General features: G+C 40.0%; 1 protein-coding gene across 1 annotated transcript in view; it reads right to left on the minus strand.

Annotated features, from left to right (window-relative positions):
* Positions 1–17,191, minus strand: part of TSPAN18 (tetraspanin 18) — a 215,966-nt gene that overhangs the window by 35,344 nt on the left and 163,431 nt on the right. Inside the window, exons 4-6 of the mRNA XM_070760586.1 lie at positions 14,288–14,380; positions 11,176–11,370; positions 156–230 (exon numbers count right to left, since the gene is read on the minus strand). Coding sequence (XP_070616687.1) covers positions 156–230; positions 11,176–11,370; positions 14,288–14,350 — 333 coding nt within the window. The 5' untranslated portion in view covers positions 14,351–14,380. The remainder of the gene's footprint in view (positions 1–155; positions 231–11,175; positions 11,371–14,287; positions 14,381–17,191) is intronic.

Consider the following 17,191-nt stretch of genomic DNA (forward strand, 5'->3'; position numbering starts at 1 on the left):
ACATGACCCAAGCTGTGCTTGTTTACTTTCAATGGGTGGTTTCAAATTGCTTAGTAACTTGAACAAAGCACTGCTTGGCAAATTTATAAAGCAGAAGTCCAACTGAATATAATTCTGCAAATTCCCAAAGAACATTCCATCATCGTCATACTCACATTTTCTCTAAAGATAAATGCCAAGATTGCAGCCGAGAGTTCTGCCAGGAAGATTAGCAAAATAAACATGAAGAACTGAAAGAGGGGAAAAAGAAAAAGAAATGTACATTACTATTTATCTAGAGTGGACATCTGCCTTAACATTTGATAAAATAATAGTAAGAATAGGTCAAACTGACTAAAGCATGTTTAGAAATTGACAGCTAGATTGGAACAAATTTGCCAAATAAATAGCTTAAGAAAATGACTATGAAATGTCAAACCACCAGAGTTAGGGGATTGTTTGATGCACTATTAAAGCTGTTGATCATCTGGGATATATGCTACTTTTTACTTGGCATGTATATTTCATTGTTTATCACTGATTATTCCATTACCATTATGACCAATCACTTGGATTTATGAAGTTCATAGACAACAATACAGTGGTACCTCCACCTAAGAATGCCTTTACTTACAAACTTTTCTAGATAAGAACCGGGTGTTCAAGATTTTTTTGCCTTTTCTCAAGAACCATTTTCCACTCACAAACCTGAGCCTCCAAAACTATAACTGGAAAAGGCAGAGAGAAGCCTCTTTGGGGCCTCTCTAGGAATCTCCTGGGAGGAAACAGGGATAGAAAAGGCGGGGAGAAGCCTCCATGGGGCCTCTCTAGGAATCTCCTGGGAGGAAACAGGGACTCCCCCCACCCTGTGGTTTATCCAATCGCACACATTATTTGCTTTTACATTGATTCCAATGGGAAAAAATGCTTCTTCTTACAAACTTTTCTACTTAAGAACCTGGTCACAGAACAAATTAAGTTTGTAAGTACAGGTACTTCTGCGCCATCGGACAACTCTTCACCAACTCTGCATCACATACCATTACAAGTACACCTTGACTTACAACAGTTCATTTAGTGACCATTCAAAGTTCTGATAATGAAAAAAGTGAGTTATTACCATTCTTCGATTACAAACTTCGCAGCATCCCCAAAATCAAATTTCAGATGCTTGGCAATTGGTTCATACTTATGACTATCGCTGTGTCCCAAACTCACGTGATCACGTTTTGTAACCTTCTGACAAGCAAAGTCAGTGGAGAAACCAGATTCGCTTAACAACCGGGTTGCTAATTTATCAGCTGCAGTGATTCACTTAACAACTCTGGCCAGAAAGGTCGTACTATGGTGCAAAATGCACTTAACAAATGTCACAGAAAATTTGGACTCAATTGTGGTCATAGGTCTAGGATTACCTGCATTTGATAAATATGTGCCAGCCTTTTGTAAATATCTAGTGCCTCCTGGGGCTGCAACACCCAAAATTCTGCAGTCAACTCAGCTTTCAGAGGTCAAATATCTCCGCTGCTTTAAGAGTCATATAAAGATGTGAGACTTTAATGGTTTGTTTGTTTGTTTATTTTTTTATTTGTTTGTTTGTTTATTTAATTATTTATTTGATTTGATTTGATTTGTATGCTTCCCCTCTCCGAGGACTTGGTGCGGCTTCCAACAAACAATACAGTCTACAAATCCAATGTTAAAACAGAACACATTAAGAAACCCTTATTAAAAACAATCACACAGTTCAGCAAACCATGCATAAAACGGGACAGCCAGGGGAATCAATTTCCCCATGCCTGGCGACATAGATGGGTTTTTAAGAGTTTGCGGAAGACAAGGAGGGTGGGGCCAGTCCTAATCTCCAGGGGGAGCTGATTCCAGAGGGCCAGGGCCACCACAGAGAAGGCTCTTCCCCTGGGGCCTGCCAAACGACATTGTTTTGTCGACCGAACCCAGAGAAGGCAGACTCTGTGGGACCTTATCGGTAGCTGGGATTCGTGCGGCATAAGGCTGTCTAGAAGGTATTCTGGTCCGATGTCATGTAGGGCTTTATAGGTCATAACCAACACTTTGAATTGTGACCGGAAACTGATCGGCAGCCAGTGCAGGCTGCGGAGTGTTGGTGTAACATGAGCAGATCGAGGGAAGCCCATGATTGCTCTCGCAGCCGTGTTCTGCACGATCTGAAGTTTCCAAACACTTTTCAAAGGTAGCCCCATGTAGAGAGCATTACAGTAGTCGAACCTCGAGGTGATGAGGGCATTACTGACTGTGAGCAGTGACTCCTGGTCCAAATAGGGCCGCAACTGGGGCAACAGGCGCACCTGGGCAAAATCTCCCCTTGCCAAAGCCGAAAGATGGTGTTCTAACGTCAGCTGTGGGACATTAGGTTTAACTCATTACATCACTTTAACTCATTACATCACAAGCAATATCACTTGTTTTCAGGCTCAAAAAGAAACCTGGAAAAATAAACATAAAAAAGAAGCAGGCATTGAAATGGGGAAAAAAGAAAGAGAGGTTGAGAGGGGAATCCTAAGTGCCAAATGTTTTCTTTGGTCCAAAGTCTATCAAAAATGTGCTCCTTTTCCAAGAACACTGTAAAGAAGGTGGAAAAAAACCTACAAAAAAAGATGCTAAAATTTAAGTTGCTGTGTGCTACTCATAGGCTTTCTTCTTGCTGCTAGAACTAAAATTAAAATTAAATACCAGGCCAGTCTATTTTGTACATGGCAAGGAAGGGGAACATCTCCCACCTCACAAAAAGCTGCAAAATGGCTTAGGTACGAAACTACAAGCATCTTTTTAGGTGGCACCTTTGTTTTAATTTCTGCATGACAAATGAGAGAGGGGAAATTATAGAAATCAGAGGAGTCAATTGGAGGACTCATATGAAGTAAAGCTGCACTGCAAACTAAATCCAATGTCTTTTATAACGCTTGATGATGTTGCAAAAATCAAGTGATGGTAATGTCTTATAAACCTGTACATGGTATGGGGACATTTGGGGGTCCACTTTTCAGACAAGACGGAGTGGCTGTGGGTTTTGCCTCCCAAGGACAATTCTATCTGTCTGTCCATTACCCTGGGGGGGGGATTATTGACCCCCTCAGAGAGGGTCTGCAACTTGGGCATCCTCCTCGATCCACAGCTCACATTAGAGAAACACCTTTCAGCTGTGGCGAGGGGGGCGTTTGCCCAGGTTCGCCTGGTGCGCCAGTTGCAGCCCTATTTGGACCAGGAGTCATTGCTCACAGTCACTCACGCCCTCATCACCTCGAGGCTCGACTACTGTAACGCTCTCTACATGGGGCTACCTTTGAAAAGTGTTCGGAAACTTCATGTCGTGCAGAATGCAGCTGCGAGAGCAATTATGGGCTTCTCTAAGTATGCCCATATCAGTCCAACACTCCGCAGTCTGCATTGGTTGCTGATCAGTTTCCGGTCACAATTCAAAGTGTTGGTTATGACCTATAAAGCCCTTCATGGCACCGGACCAGAATATCTTTGGGACCGCCTCCTGCTGCACGAATCCCAGCGACCGGTTAGGTCCCACAGAATCGGCCTTCTTCGGGTCCCGTCGACTAAACAATGTCATCTGGCGGGACCCAGGGGAAGAGCCTTCTCTGTGGGGGGCCCGACCCTCTGGAACCAGCTCCCCCCTGAGATTAGGATTGCCCCCACCCTCCCTGCCTTTCGTAAACTCCTTAAGACCCACCTCTGCCATCAGGCATGGGGGAACTAAAGCATCTTCCCCTTGCCCATGTTGTTTTGCCATTTGATTGATTGACTGTGTGTCTGTTTTTTATATATTTTGGGACTGTTTTATGAATTTATTAATTTTAAATTGTAATTAGATTGGTGGGTATTGGATTTGTTATTATGTACTGTTTTTTATTATTGTTGTGAGCCGCCCCGAGTTTGCGGAGAGAGGCGGCATATAAATCCAATAAATCTAATCTAATCTACTTGTTCCATCAGAAATGGCAAGAAAGCATAATATGGGTCCTTCTACTAAGAAATGTCATCTGAAACCAAAATAAAAGCTTTTTCTGCCACAGCATCTTCCTTTTAGAACATTTTTCTCCCAGCAGGCCTTTTAGAAGGATCTGAAGACATGGCCTTGTCATTGTGGTTGAAGATCCAATGATGGTATTGAGCCTGTTACCTGGTTGTATTGTCACTTTATGGACTGTACACTCTCACAATTTAAATTTTAATTAAAAAAATTTTATGTTTTCCATTTTGGTTGTTTATTTTTAATTACTGTTTGTTTTTGTTTTTAAGTCTGTGACTGTGAACCACTCAAGGTCACACATATGAGACAGGCAACTACATAAATAGAACAAACAAACAAACAAACATCCAAAAAGAGTACAACGCGAGGGGCAATGGCACATTAGTTCTTTTGTTGTTTTGATGAAAGCTGCAGATCCTGCAGATACTGTACGTATTTATCTGAAATACACAGCAGGTTTCATTCCCCATGGATGGAAGAAAAAGGATTGCAGGAACTTTCCTTACAAGCAAAAATTGGTTAACAAAATTTTAACGGTCCTCGTATAATAACATGTTTTTAACTTTGTTGAAATATTAAAACAAGTCTACGGAGAGGGGCGGCATACAAATCAAATCAAATCAAAAAGTAAGTAAGTAAGTAAGTAAGTAAGTAAGTAAGTAAGTAAGTAAGTAAATAAGTAAATAAGTAAATAAATAAATAAAAAATGGGGATTTGCCATGATCATCAATCAGAAGCTATACATCTAATATTTGGATTTAACTCTTAGATGAATTAAACAGGCTTCAAAGTCATCTGATTATGTATGTATGTATGTATGTATGTATGTATGTATGTATGTATGTATGTATGTATGTCTGCATGTATGCATGTATTTGTTTAATTATTTATTTAATAATTCAATCAATCAATCAATCAAATTGCTGTTCTGGAATCAAAGATAAGAACTGAGGTCAGGGTACCTGTAAATTAATTCAAGCAATTATTCCCACGTTTTATGATTAATTGTGGATGTTCTTTCACCTTTGGATATACATATTTCTTTTCTGGTGCATATTTTTGTTTAGTTATTTAAGAAATTTCTTTTAGATGCATGTTCACACTTGTGTATGTAAAGTAAAACTGCCTTAAATATGAGGTGGAGCAAATAGTATTGGTTGCTTTTTTTTTTTTAAAGAGCACACTAGGATTGGCATCTTCTTACTGATGAAATTACTTTGTAGATTTGCAAAAATCATAGGTACAGCGTGCATTATCAAAGGGTTTAGAATATAATTAGGTTATTCTATGAGCTAACTTCCCCCCCCCCCCAGAAAACCTTTGCAATTTATTTTTTAAAAAACAAGTCCAACCACTAGACAGGCTTTAGGGGCTATGAAGAGCAAGTTATATTTCATTCAACTGCAACATTTTTTTGTATAAAAACATAACATGAGAAATAATCTCTACAGAGAAAGAAATTTAAGAACTTCCCTGGGGATGCATGTTTCTCTCATCTCTCAGCTGTGCTGTACACTTTCCTTGAATTTATACTTGACTTGAAAGCTTCAGGCATTTATTATGTATCACTGAGAAATTTCTCCTGGGAAGCCTCTGATTCATCTATATTTGAAAACTTTGTGGGAGGACGTTCGTTTTAATTAGTCCATGAAAATAACACCTTTCCCCTAATTAAGATATAGATAACAACCATTCCATCCAAACTCTCTGCCAAGTCAATTTTTTTTCATGTCCCCCACACTTACCGTATATACTCGAGTATAAGCCGAGTTTTTTAGCCCCAAAAATGGGCTGAAAAAACACAGCCTCGGCTTATACTCGGGTCATTGACAAAGTCACCACACGAGGGCGCCATTGCTTGAGCCAGAGCGAGGAGGCACCAGCTTTTGTCCCCTCTGGCACACTGTAGTTCCTCTCCCTGCCTCAAGCAAAGAAGGCAGCCATTTGCAATGGTGAGTCGGATTAAAAAGGCCCCCTGCTGTCAGATTCTCCTCCCCCTCCTTTGAAAGGATTTAAACTGTTTAAAAAATGGTATTTTGTGGTAGTTGCTGTCCTTGCTTGGATAGGATCTAATAATGTGTTATGAGGCAGAGCTAGACAGGAATTCTTTTTCTATCTGTCTATCTTTCTATCTATCTATCTATTTTTCTATCTATCTATTTTTCTATCTATCTATCTATCTATCTATCTATCTATCTATCTGTATCTATTTCTTTCTATCTATCTATCTATCTATCTATCTATTTTTCTATCTGTCTGTCTGTCTATCTTTCTATCTATATCTATCTATCATCTATCTGTATCTATTTCTATCTATCTATTTTTCTATCTAACTATTTTTCTTTCTATCTTTCTATCTATCTATCTATCTATCTATCTATCTATCTATCTATCTATCTATCTATCTGTATCTATTTCTATCTATCTATCTATCTATCTATCTATCTATCTATCTATCTATTTTTCTATCTGTCTGTCTGTCTGTCTATCTATCTTTCTATCTATATCTATCTATCTATCTATCTATCTATTTCTATCTATCTATCTATCTATCTATCTATCTATCTATCTATCTATCTATCTATCTATCTATCTATCTATCTATTTGGTTTTCTATGCTGATAACCTCACAGCAGCTAATGCTGAAGCTCTTCTTTGGATACACTTGTTTGTTTGTTTGTTTGTTTATTTATTTAATTGGATTTGTATGCAATCCCTCTCCAAGGACTCAGGGTGGCTCACAGCATATATAAAAACAGAACAATAATGTAAATCCAATTAATGATGAGAAGGAATCCAGTTTTGAAGGATTTTAACTCTTAGGTTTTAGCTTCCTGATCGAGCTACTTTTTTTTACTTTTTAATTTATTGTTAATATTGTTAATTTGTTTACCCTCTTTTAAATTTACAGAGCTAGTTTACTGGTTTTCTTTAAAATAAATATTCTAAAACATGTCTCAATTAATGTAATTTTATTGTTTTCCATTTTTATAAGTTACCAGTAGCCACTGCATTTTCTAACCTCGGCTTATACTCGGGTCAATACGTTTTCCCAGTTTTTGTGGCAAAAATTGGTGCCTCGGCTTATACTCGGGTCGGCTTATACTCGAGTATATACGGTAATCATTTTCCAGCATCAATTCTTTGTAACAACTCCATTCCTCCCCCCCCACCCCAAAGAAAATGCTATTTTGCACACCCTTGACAAACACTGATATACAGCACTTTTCCCACCCTGCATATTTAAGATGAAAGTAGGCGTAAATAGTCAAATGAGTGAAAAATTCAGTTTTTGCAGGAATACACATTTTTTTTGCTAGTGGAACATATAGTTTATTTAGTATAAAATATCTCAATATCTAGCTTTTGCCAAATTATGTATGTGTGTATTTGTTGTATCAACAAAATGGAAACATGGAAATAAACTGAGACACTGAGAGACTACATAAACCAAGCAATGAACCTAACATGCCTAGCCCATACAATTAGCCAGTTGTTTCAACCAGCCTGCTATGATGTGTTTTAGCTCCACCTTGGCCTGCCAGTTAAATTAAAATTTGACACTCATTGAATTGGACAGGAAATGCAGAACACTTTCCCACAAGTGATAAGATAAATTGAGGATATCTGAAGTCCTCTGACCATCTTCCTTGGCATGCAGCATCCATGCAGCATTGTCAACAAGACTTCTTTCATTCTCCTCCCAAAAGATGAGAGCTGCTTAGGAAACACCAGAGGCAGAGGTGGGTTGCTCCCAGTTCAGCCTGATGCTTAGAATTGGTAGCACCGGTTGCGGGAGGCTCCGACCAACTGTCAGGAATGCTTCTCAACATACTTAGAAGTGTTGCAGGTGAGTGCGGGAGCAAGGGCAAACTGATAGTACAAGGTTTTAGGACCCACTACTGACCAGAGGCTACTGACCAGAGGCTAATCTGATCTGACTGTCACCTGTCTAGGTTGTAGAAGGTTAGGAGCTTGATTCTCCTCCTTGTTTTTCTGTCATTAGAAAACAACAGAAGTTCCTGTATCCAACTCCCATCTGTATAACCATTTTCACTTTCTTGAGTTGTGTATGAAGATGTCTGTCCCCCGTACTTAGTCCATCCAGAAACAAAAGAATGGGAAGTATAGGTAGTCCTTGACCTAGGACAATTGAGCCCAAAATTTATGTTGTTCAGTGAGACATTTGTTAAGTGAGTTTCACCCCATTTTATGACCTTTCTTGCCACAGTTGTTGAGTGAATCACTGCAGTTGATAAGTTAGTAACCGGCTGTTAAATGAATCTGGCATCCCCATTCATTTTGCTTGTCAGAAGGTCAAAGGTGATCATGTGACCTCGAGACACTAAACCCATCATAAACATGAACCAGTTGCCCAATCTGGGTCATTTTCAGCCCGAGCCACAAGAAAATAAAATATGGACACAGTTGAAATGGTGGCAAAATCTTTGTGGATGCTATACTATTGCTCCAAATGATTTGCCTCTACAAGAAGTGAGCAAATAAAAATTAAAAAGAAAAAGAAGGAAAAAATGTTTGAATGTATGTAGCACAATTTGACATTTCTTTTGTTCTGCCACAGAGCATGTCTTGGAGCATGTCAAGGCTCTACTTATTAAATATGATTGTGAAGCTCAGATCTTCTTGATCAAGTTGGTTGACATATGGATGCATCTAATACCCCACAAAGACTGAACCTATAGAGATTTTTTGTGAGTTAAACAACATTGGAAGTCTGGGGCATAACTATGGTCTCTTGAGAGTTTTTCTTCCTCAAAACTCTAGGTTGGCAAAGCATATTCTTTAGCTACAGGGCGGATGATAAAACACAAATTTTATTCCAAGAAAAGCAATACTGGCAACAGGTTACAAATTAGGATGCATGAATAAGAATGAGAATACACAAACTTGGGAATGAGAATGCCCAGCCGGCGACTTAACGCCAGCCAGGATTTGCGACAGGGCCAGGGAAATGAGGCCCTTGGCCTCATCTGCCATTTTGAATGAAACGAGGCCCTCGGCCTCATCCGCCATTTTGAATGGCCTTGATTTTGCGAGATTTCGCGAGATCCTGCCCATGCCTTGTCATCGGCGCTTGCCGATGACGTTGCCGGAGCGGAGCCTGCCAGCCCTATATAAAGGGCTGCACAGGCTCGGGGCCTCCTTTTCGCCCCAGACAATGAGCAGGCGAATACCTGCCCTCCCTCCCTATCTTTCAGTGTGCTACAAGGGTCGCCCTTAGGGGGGCGAATAGGAATTTTTGGCGGTCTCGGTATTTTCTGCGACCGTTTTTTCATCTATTCCACACTGCGGTATGGGACAGATGGTCAGGGGGTGCTTCGCTCCCCGATTAGTTCTAATTTGCTTACCTCTGGTCATTGGGTTGGCAGGTTAGGGGCGGAAATTGGGAGGTGTTTAGCAACTGCGTGTTCTCCATTGGGCATCTTTGGGGATGATTGGCAGACTCTCTCCAAGGGCTCATGGTGCCTTTTAAATCGGCCTGAGCAATTGGGGAGAACCTGCCTCTGGGTCTCGCCCATTCCAATCCCCTTTCAGGGATTGGACGGCAAGACCTCCCACATGCATGGCATGGCTGGGATCCAGGTGAGGGCGTGGCCCCTTCACCTGGATCAGCATGGAGCTACATCCTATGTTGCCCCGGAGGTTTTTATGATGTCATTTCTGCCCCGGAAGTATTTCAGTTGAGCTCTGCGGGTCCATGTTAGGTTGAATTAAATTAATTTTAATTTAATTAATAAAAATGACCCAGTTTTAAATCCAGCTCTGTGTCCACGTTGTTATTCCGCCTCTGCTGCAATACACAAACTTGCCAGTCACTATACCATCACGTGAAATTTCACAATGTTTTCCCCATTCGTGGAGCTGGGGGGAGGGGTTCTTGGCTTGTGTGTGATGCATCTGGTTTTGGGCTGCCAGTTTGACACTCTTGCAATAGGCTATAGATAAAAATTTATGTCCTAGGCCAGTGATGGCAAACCTATGGCATGGGTGCCACAGGTGGCACATGCAGCCATATCTCTTGGCATGCGAGCCATTGCCCTAGCTCAGCTCCAATGTGAATGTGTGTGCTAGCCAGCTGATTTTTGGCTCACACAGAGGCTCTGGGAGGACATTTTTTGCTTCCAGAGAGCCTCCGGGAGAATGGGAGAGGGCGTTTTTACCCTCCCCCGGCTCCAGGAAAGCCTTTGGAGCCTGGGGAGGGTGAAACAGTAGCCTACTAGGCACACCAGAAGTTGGGAAACAGGCTGTTTCCAGCCTCCAGAGGGCCTCCAGGGGGTGGGGAAGCTGTTTTGCCATCCCCAGGCATTGAAATATGGGTGTGGGCACTCAAGCATGTGCAATAGTGCAAACCCATGCTCTTTCGGCACCCGAAGGAAAAAAGGTTCACCATCCCTGTCCTAGGCTTTTGTGAAAGTTCTTTGTCTGGTTTTACAGGAAACTATTGACTCATGCTTTATGAGTCCACTCCCGAAGGACTCTTCCCAGAGTCCTTCAGAATTGGGTGGCATACAAATGTAATAAATGAATGAATGAATGAATGAATGAATGAATGAATGAATGAATGAATGAACGAACTTCCACTCCGTTCCCTTCCATTTAGGCAGTTGATAATATGAGATTGAAAAGATATACTTGATATTTATAAATACACTTAATTGTTTCCACAGTTCTTTAACTGTTGGAAGCATTTTAAGTAATTCTACAAATTATGCAAAGAATTTTTTCTTATTCCACGAATTTAAAATATAATGCATGGTATTAAATAATTAAAATGCATGATATTAAAATAATTTTACAGAAACCATAATTTTCATTTTATGTGCACTCAAGAAGACAACTGTTTGAATTGTGATTTAACAATGCTGATTTATATATTCCTTTTTTAATCCCAAAGGAAAATAATTTATATTATTAATTTAATTTATAATTAATTAATTTATATTATTTTCCTTTGGGATGAAAATGCCTTAAAGTTAAATGGTGTAATGGGAGTAACAAAAAGAAAGAGTCATCTTCTGAGGGACATGAATGGCTCAAATATGTGAAATTTAAAATAAGTAAATTGTAGCAATTTATAAGATTATTTTCTAGACAGGTCAAAATAACACACAAGTAGATACACTGGAAAAAGTAATCCACTCAGTTGTACTTACAAAAAGAAGAAGACATTTGTTCTCACGGATCGCTCCACAGCAACCAAGGAATCCCAGCAAGAAGAGCATAGCTCCCATAGCCAGCATGATATATGCTCCAGTAAAGAGCAAAGGGTTAGTAGCCATGATCTCTCGAAATCCTGTGGGATCAACTATGACCCAGATTCCAACTCCCAGGAGACAGGTACCACCCAGCTGTCATAAAAAAGGAAGATTCAGATTAAAACTATTTTCTTGGACATGTACTCTAGTGGTTCTCTAACTGTCTAATGCCGCGACCCCTTAATACAGTTCCTTCATGTTGTGGTGACTCACAACCATAAGTCTAGCACCAATTCTCCCAACAGAGCTTTAAGCTGATTGGCAGGAAGGTCAGAGGTTCACCCTCACTGTAAATGCCTGATTGGATGAATTGTAAAAATACGTTCTAAGGCACTAGACGCCTCAATTTTGTCTCAAGATTTACTCCTGAAACCTTTGCCAATTATGGATAGAGTCACAAGGCAGTGGAGTTCCTATCACCAGAGGGAATTTTCCCATGGTCTTAGATGACTCCTGGGAAATGGTCATTCGACCCCGAAAATGGTCCCGACCCCCAGGTTGAGAACCACCGGTCTAGACAACATAGTTCAAGTTAAAAGTTGAATTGCAATTGTTGCAATGCAGGCCAACTCCTTATGGTACAATTTATTATGTTAGGAGAATAGAGTCTTTACAACTGAGCAGCTAAAATCTGGACAACTGCAAGATAGCAGGGGGGTTTTCTGTACTACTTCATAAACATCTAATTTAACATCTAATTTGTTAACATGTAATGGTCATCCATTTTTGGTAGAGACTTAAACTGATAGACTTATTTGAAAAGGCATCTTCCAAAAATTTCAAGAATACATTTCATTTTAAAATGTGATTAATATTATTTACAGCTGAAAGCAGTCCGCCATTTAAGAATTCTAATTATTTATTATACTTCATCATTGGCATCCTTCAATCTCGAAAGACTATGGTATCATGCTCTGGAAAGAGTTTCTAAAATGCCACAGGCAAAGCTGGAGTAACCTCACCAGAGCACGAGGCCTGGGTAGGTTAGTATGGAGAATAGACTGTTATCCAACCAGCAGATCCCCCCTCTCCATGTCTCTGAAATAATCCAATGGAATGGCAAAGCCAATATGATTGGTTCCAGCTATGTCGCAGGAGTTATCAGAACATGCCTACACACAGTCACAAACTGTTTCCGGCACTCCGGCTCCTGATTTTGCTTCAAGGTTTACTCCTGAAACCTTTGCCAATTATGGATAGAGCCACAAGGCAGTGGAGATTTGCAGTCACAATTTTGCTTCTCCTAGAAGATAGTTTTGATGCTTTATCTGCAGTTGGGATGCTGACCCAGAAGTTCGGGTTTGGCGTTCGGGTTCAGGAGGACACTGAGAAGCCCCCCGGCTGTTTCAAAAGGTGACAGCCGGACGGCGCCGGTTTTTTGTGGGGGGTTTTTTGTTGCATGGATTAATTGATTTTACATTGTTTCCTATGGGAAACAATGTTTCGTCTTACGAACTTTTCGTCTTACGAACCTCCCCCGGGAACCAATTAGGTTCGTAAGACGAGGTATTACTGTAAATTAGTATCGTAATCTTAACATGCTCATTCCTCATCATTTCACTTGGAGAATTTAAAAAAATTAAATTCTGCTAGGTGTCTCTTAATTGTAAAGGTGTTCCTTATTCTATAGTTAGGTTTAAATATTATAATAAGCTAACTGGTCATCAAATGGATCGGTTAAGTTATGCTTTCAAGCAATCATTTGCGGGTTTCACTAGAGCAGTTAAAAGAACCAACAAGATGCATTAAGGATTAGCATAATATAATGATGTATGAATCCAGCTTATGTTAAACTTCAACAGATTTCAGTGGGATAATTTTTTCCTAAATACTTCAGCTAAAATGAATTATCTGCATACACAGGTGATATATATTATCTTGAGATGGCTTTTTCAGAAACAAAGGTACTGCCAGAAGAAGCTGGACTCAACAGCTACTGTATTTCATACCAAGAGCTTGGGTGACATGTGAAGACAGTTTGTTGTTCTTGAACAACATGTTAATGAACATGTCAATGTTACTATTAGGCTAGTTCTGCCTGTCACAGTTTCTTTCTTTCTTTCTTTCTTTCTTTCTTTCTTTCTTTCTTTCTTTCTTTCTTTCTTTCTTTCTCCCTCTCTTTCACCTTCCCTCCCTCCCTCTCTCTCTCTTTCTCTCCCCCTCCCTTTCTCCCACCCTCTACCTGGCTTTGATCTTACTAACTACCGGGACATTTAGCTTTCCTGGTAAGGATTCTTGGAACATGGAAGTGATTTGCCATTACCTGCCAGGACTAACACGGAGTGACTGGCCCAAGGTCATTCAATTGGTTTGTCCCTAATGCAGGATGAAAACTCCTACTCTACTGGTTTCTAACCAGTTGTTTTAATCACTACAGTAAATTGGCTCTTTGCCTACCTATCCACCTACCTACTTGCCATTCAAGTCCAAAGTGGTTTACATTTCCCACTTTCAGGTTTATAAGGCAAAAGAAAAAAATGGTATGGCAAGAGAATAATTGGAATTAGAAACAAAATAATGAAAATGTTCTGGCATCCAGGGAACACTGAAACTTCAGAATAAAATCTATAAATGGAGGCTTTCTATTTTTATCAGTCTCACTGCAAGAGCTCTCTTAAAATGTCACGTTTTAATGGTTTGTAAGAAGTCCAGTAATGGAAGTTGAGCAAAAAGACACTAAAAAATTATACAACCATGTCCCCTGCCTTCCCCCCAAATGACTAGATATACTTGACCATCAGTTCTAGAATTGCAGTATCTCACAACGATAGTACATTCATGGGTCTTATGAACTACCCTTCAAAGGCAGCCTCTGCCTCATCAGTCATTTCAAATTTCAAAAGTATTGTAAAATGTTGTGGCTGCTTCAGATAAAAAGCAAATTGCTTGTTTCAAATGTTCCCATATAAGGGAGAGGTCTTCTGAACCTGTAATACTTCTACCAAAGTATAACCATCTCCTAAGGAGACATATGAAAAAGACTGCATGTGATAAATCAAAGAAAACTTACAAATATGAAGAAATTGAAGACAAACATCAGATATTTCATGCAGCTCAAACAGTCCCCTTCCATATTTGTGCAGGCTACACAGTCCAGTTGATTCTGAAAAAAAAAATCGGGTATGCAGTTACCATCTACTACTTAAAGCCCTGTAGAATTCATTATATAGAAAGAATGAATCACATTTGAATGAGGTAGAATACACCGGGTTAATAGGAAATAATGAACGTCTACAGTTCCCAACCTGTATTCTCCCTGATGTGGAAGGAAAAGTTAATGAGAAAGTGCTCAACAATTTACCATCTTGTTCAAAACATAACAACCAAAGTTCCTTCCTTTTGTGAATTAGCCTTGTGACCTCACTCTAAAGCTCTCAACACCCTAATGTATATATAATAAATGAGGACCCTAGTGTATGTACAATGAACATATCCTAGTGTGTGCATATAATTTAAAAAAAAACATTCATTTGGAATTATTCAAATGAGATAGGCAAATGAATCTAAGGCATTGTCAGTACTCTTTATAAATTCCCCTTATTGAAATATTTCAGCTATGATTAATAATCCAAAGTTACACACACACACACACACACACACATATATCCACTCTGAGTTGTCCATGTTTCGGCCGGCCAGGAAGGACATCTTCGTGATGTCAAAGCTCCACCCATGGAATTCCCTATTGGGATTCCCCACCTCCATTTGAGCCTCCCCACTGGCCAACAGCTCCACGGCTCTTCTGGCAAGGTGACAGCTGGGCAACGAGGCTTCTCGGCAGCCTTACGAACCCAAACGCCGAACCCGAACTTTTGCTGAACTTCCGGGTTCGGCATTTGGGGGAACGCCAAGAAGCCCCCCGGCTGTTTCAAAAGGCGACAGCCGAGCAGCATGGCTTCTTGGCGGCCTCCCGAAGCCGAACCTGGAAGTTTGGCAAAAGTTCGGGTTTGGCGTTCAAGGGAATGCCGAGAAGCCCCCCGGCTGTTTCAAAAGGCGACAACTGGGCGGCGGCACTTCTCGGTGGCCTTACGAACCCGAATGCCGAACCTGAACTTCCGGGTTCGGCGTTCGGGCGGTGGGTTCATAAGGCGAAAAAAGTTCGTAAGAAGAGACAAAAATTTTCTGAACCCCGAGTTTGTATCTCAAAAAGTTCGTATGACGATGGGTTCGTATCACGAGGTACAACTGTATATCCATCCTAAGATAAAATACAGGAAATAGTATAAGGGCAGACTAGATGGACTAGGTCTTTTTCTGCCGTCAATCTTGTATTTATTTTTGATTGGGGCAGGAAGCATTAGAAAACTGGGGCATTTAACCAAACATGTTAAATACAATAACCTATAACCTCAAATATTGTGTGTTTAGTTTTTTAAAAAATAAAGCTCACTAAACTGAACAGTGGCCAGAATTCTGTTTTAAAAAGACATTTGGATGTTTTAAACAATAAACACAGAAATTATCTATGGGACTGCAGGTACTAGGAAATAAATCCTTCTCCTGTGTTATCACTGTTTTTCCTACTCAAAAGAATTTGGAATTGCTGTATTCTAACACCATAGCTCTTTCCGGTGTGACCATGGAAACTGATCTGTTTTACTTAAGCTTTTCACAAGTACCTAAGTAAGCTGAAATGCTGCCTCTGAAGGAAAAGGCATGATGGTGATAGCCAGAGGCAGATACATGACCCAGTTCCACCAATCACATTGCACGCACGTATGAAAAAGACAGTGAGAGGGTCAACTGGATGTCCAGAAAACAGGAAGGAAAACAGCAGGGAGTCCAAATGCAAGCTGATTCTATGACATTTGGTTAGTCTCTGCAGAAAGCAAAGAAACAGAGCTGATTATCTCTCCTCTGCCTCAGGGGATTTTCATACTGTATTCAGAGGTGCCTTACGGAAATATTTGCCCAAGTGGGAATGAAGGAGAAAAGAGAACACATATATGAAGAAGAAAGAGTTCTTCTTCATATATGTGACCATTTTTAAAGGAAGAAAATAATGGGATGGAGACAGGTGTCACTAAATTCTTTCACATTCACAGGTTTTAAAAGGGAGTTTGCACTCCCCAGTGATAAAATCTCAAGGAGTAGTAAGCATTTTTTAAGAATAATGAATGTAAAATGTACTTACATTTAAAACCTCAATGTTTTCTTCATCAAGTGGATAATATTTTCTTTTATAAATGTGGTAAAATGCCAGCTTTGAAACTGGGCTGGCTGCGACGGGGGGGGGGGGGGGTGTTCATTAAAAAATCCTTTTGATATTCTGAAAGACCCTCAAGACCTGATTATGCTGCCAAGCCTGGAGCTCACAAAGAACCAGAAACTTGTCTCAATGGCTTCATTGCTGAGGGATGCATTTTTATCTTTCCTTCCTTCCCTTCTTCCTTCCCTTCTTCCTTCCGTCCTTCCCTCCCTCAATTAGATTTTTATGATAATCATTAGTGTGATGTTTCAGTTTTTAATTTATTTTTACGGTATAGTGACCCTTGTAGCTCTTGTGTGCTGTCCAGACTCACCTTTGGTGAAATGGGCAGCTATATAAATTTGATTATAAATAAATTTAAAAAAATATTTTCATTTGGGGGCTTTTCTTGTTTAGTCATTATATTCATTCAATTTAGAGGACACTCAGTTCCACAAGCCTCTGTGGTTTACAATGTTAAAAACAAGCAAACAATAAAATAAAGATCATTCGTGCCCGCAGGAATGCTTTCTTTAATCAAATAAAATTGTATATGGGCTTAGCATCATCCTCCACAAGGCCTGAGGGACCAGCCATGTTTTCAATGCCATTTTGAACATCAGCCTGGGAGCTATATTGATTTTTTTTTCACAATGAGGCACACCTCCTAAATCCCAAAACAAACTCTTCCTATTGAGCTTACAATAATATATTTTCATTTATGTT

Source organism: Erythrolamprus reginae, chromosome 1, assembly GCF_031021105.1.
Source record: "Erythrolamprus reginae isolate rEryReg1 chromosome 1, rEryReg1.hap1, whole genome shotgun sequence".
NCBI classification, from domain to species: domain Eukaryota; kingdom Metazoa; phylum Chordata; class Lepidosauria; order Squamata; family Dipsadidae; genus Erythrolamprus; species Erythrolamprus reginae.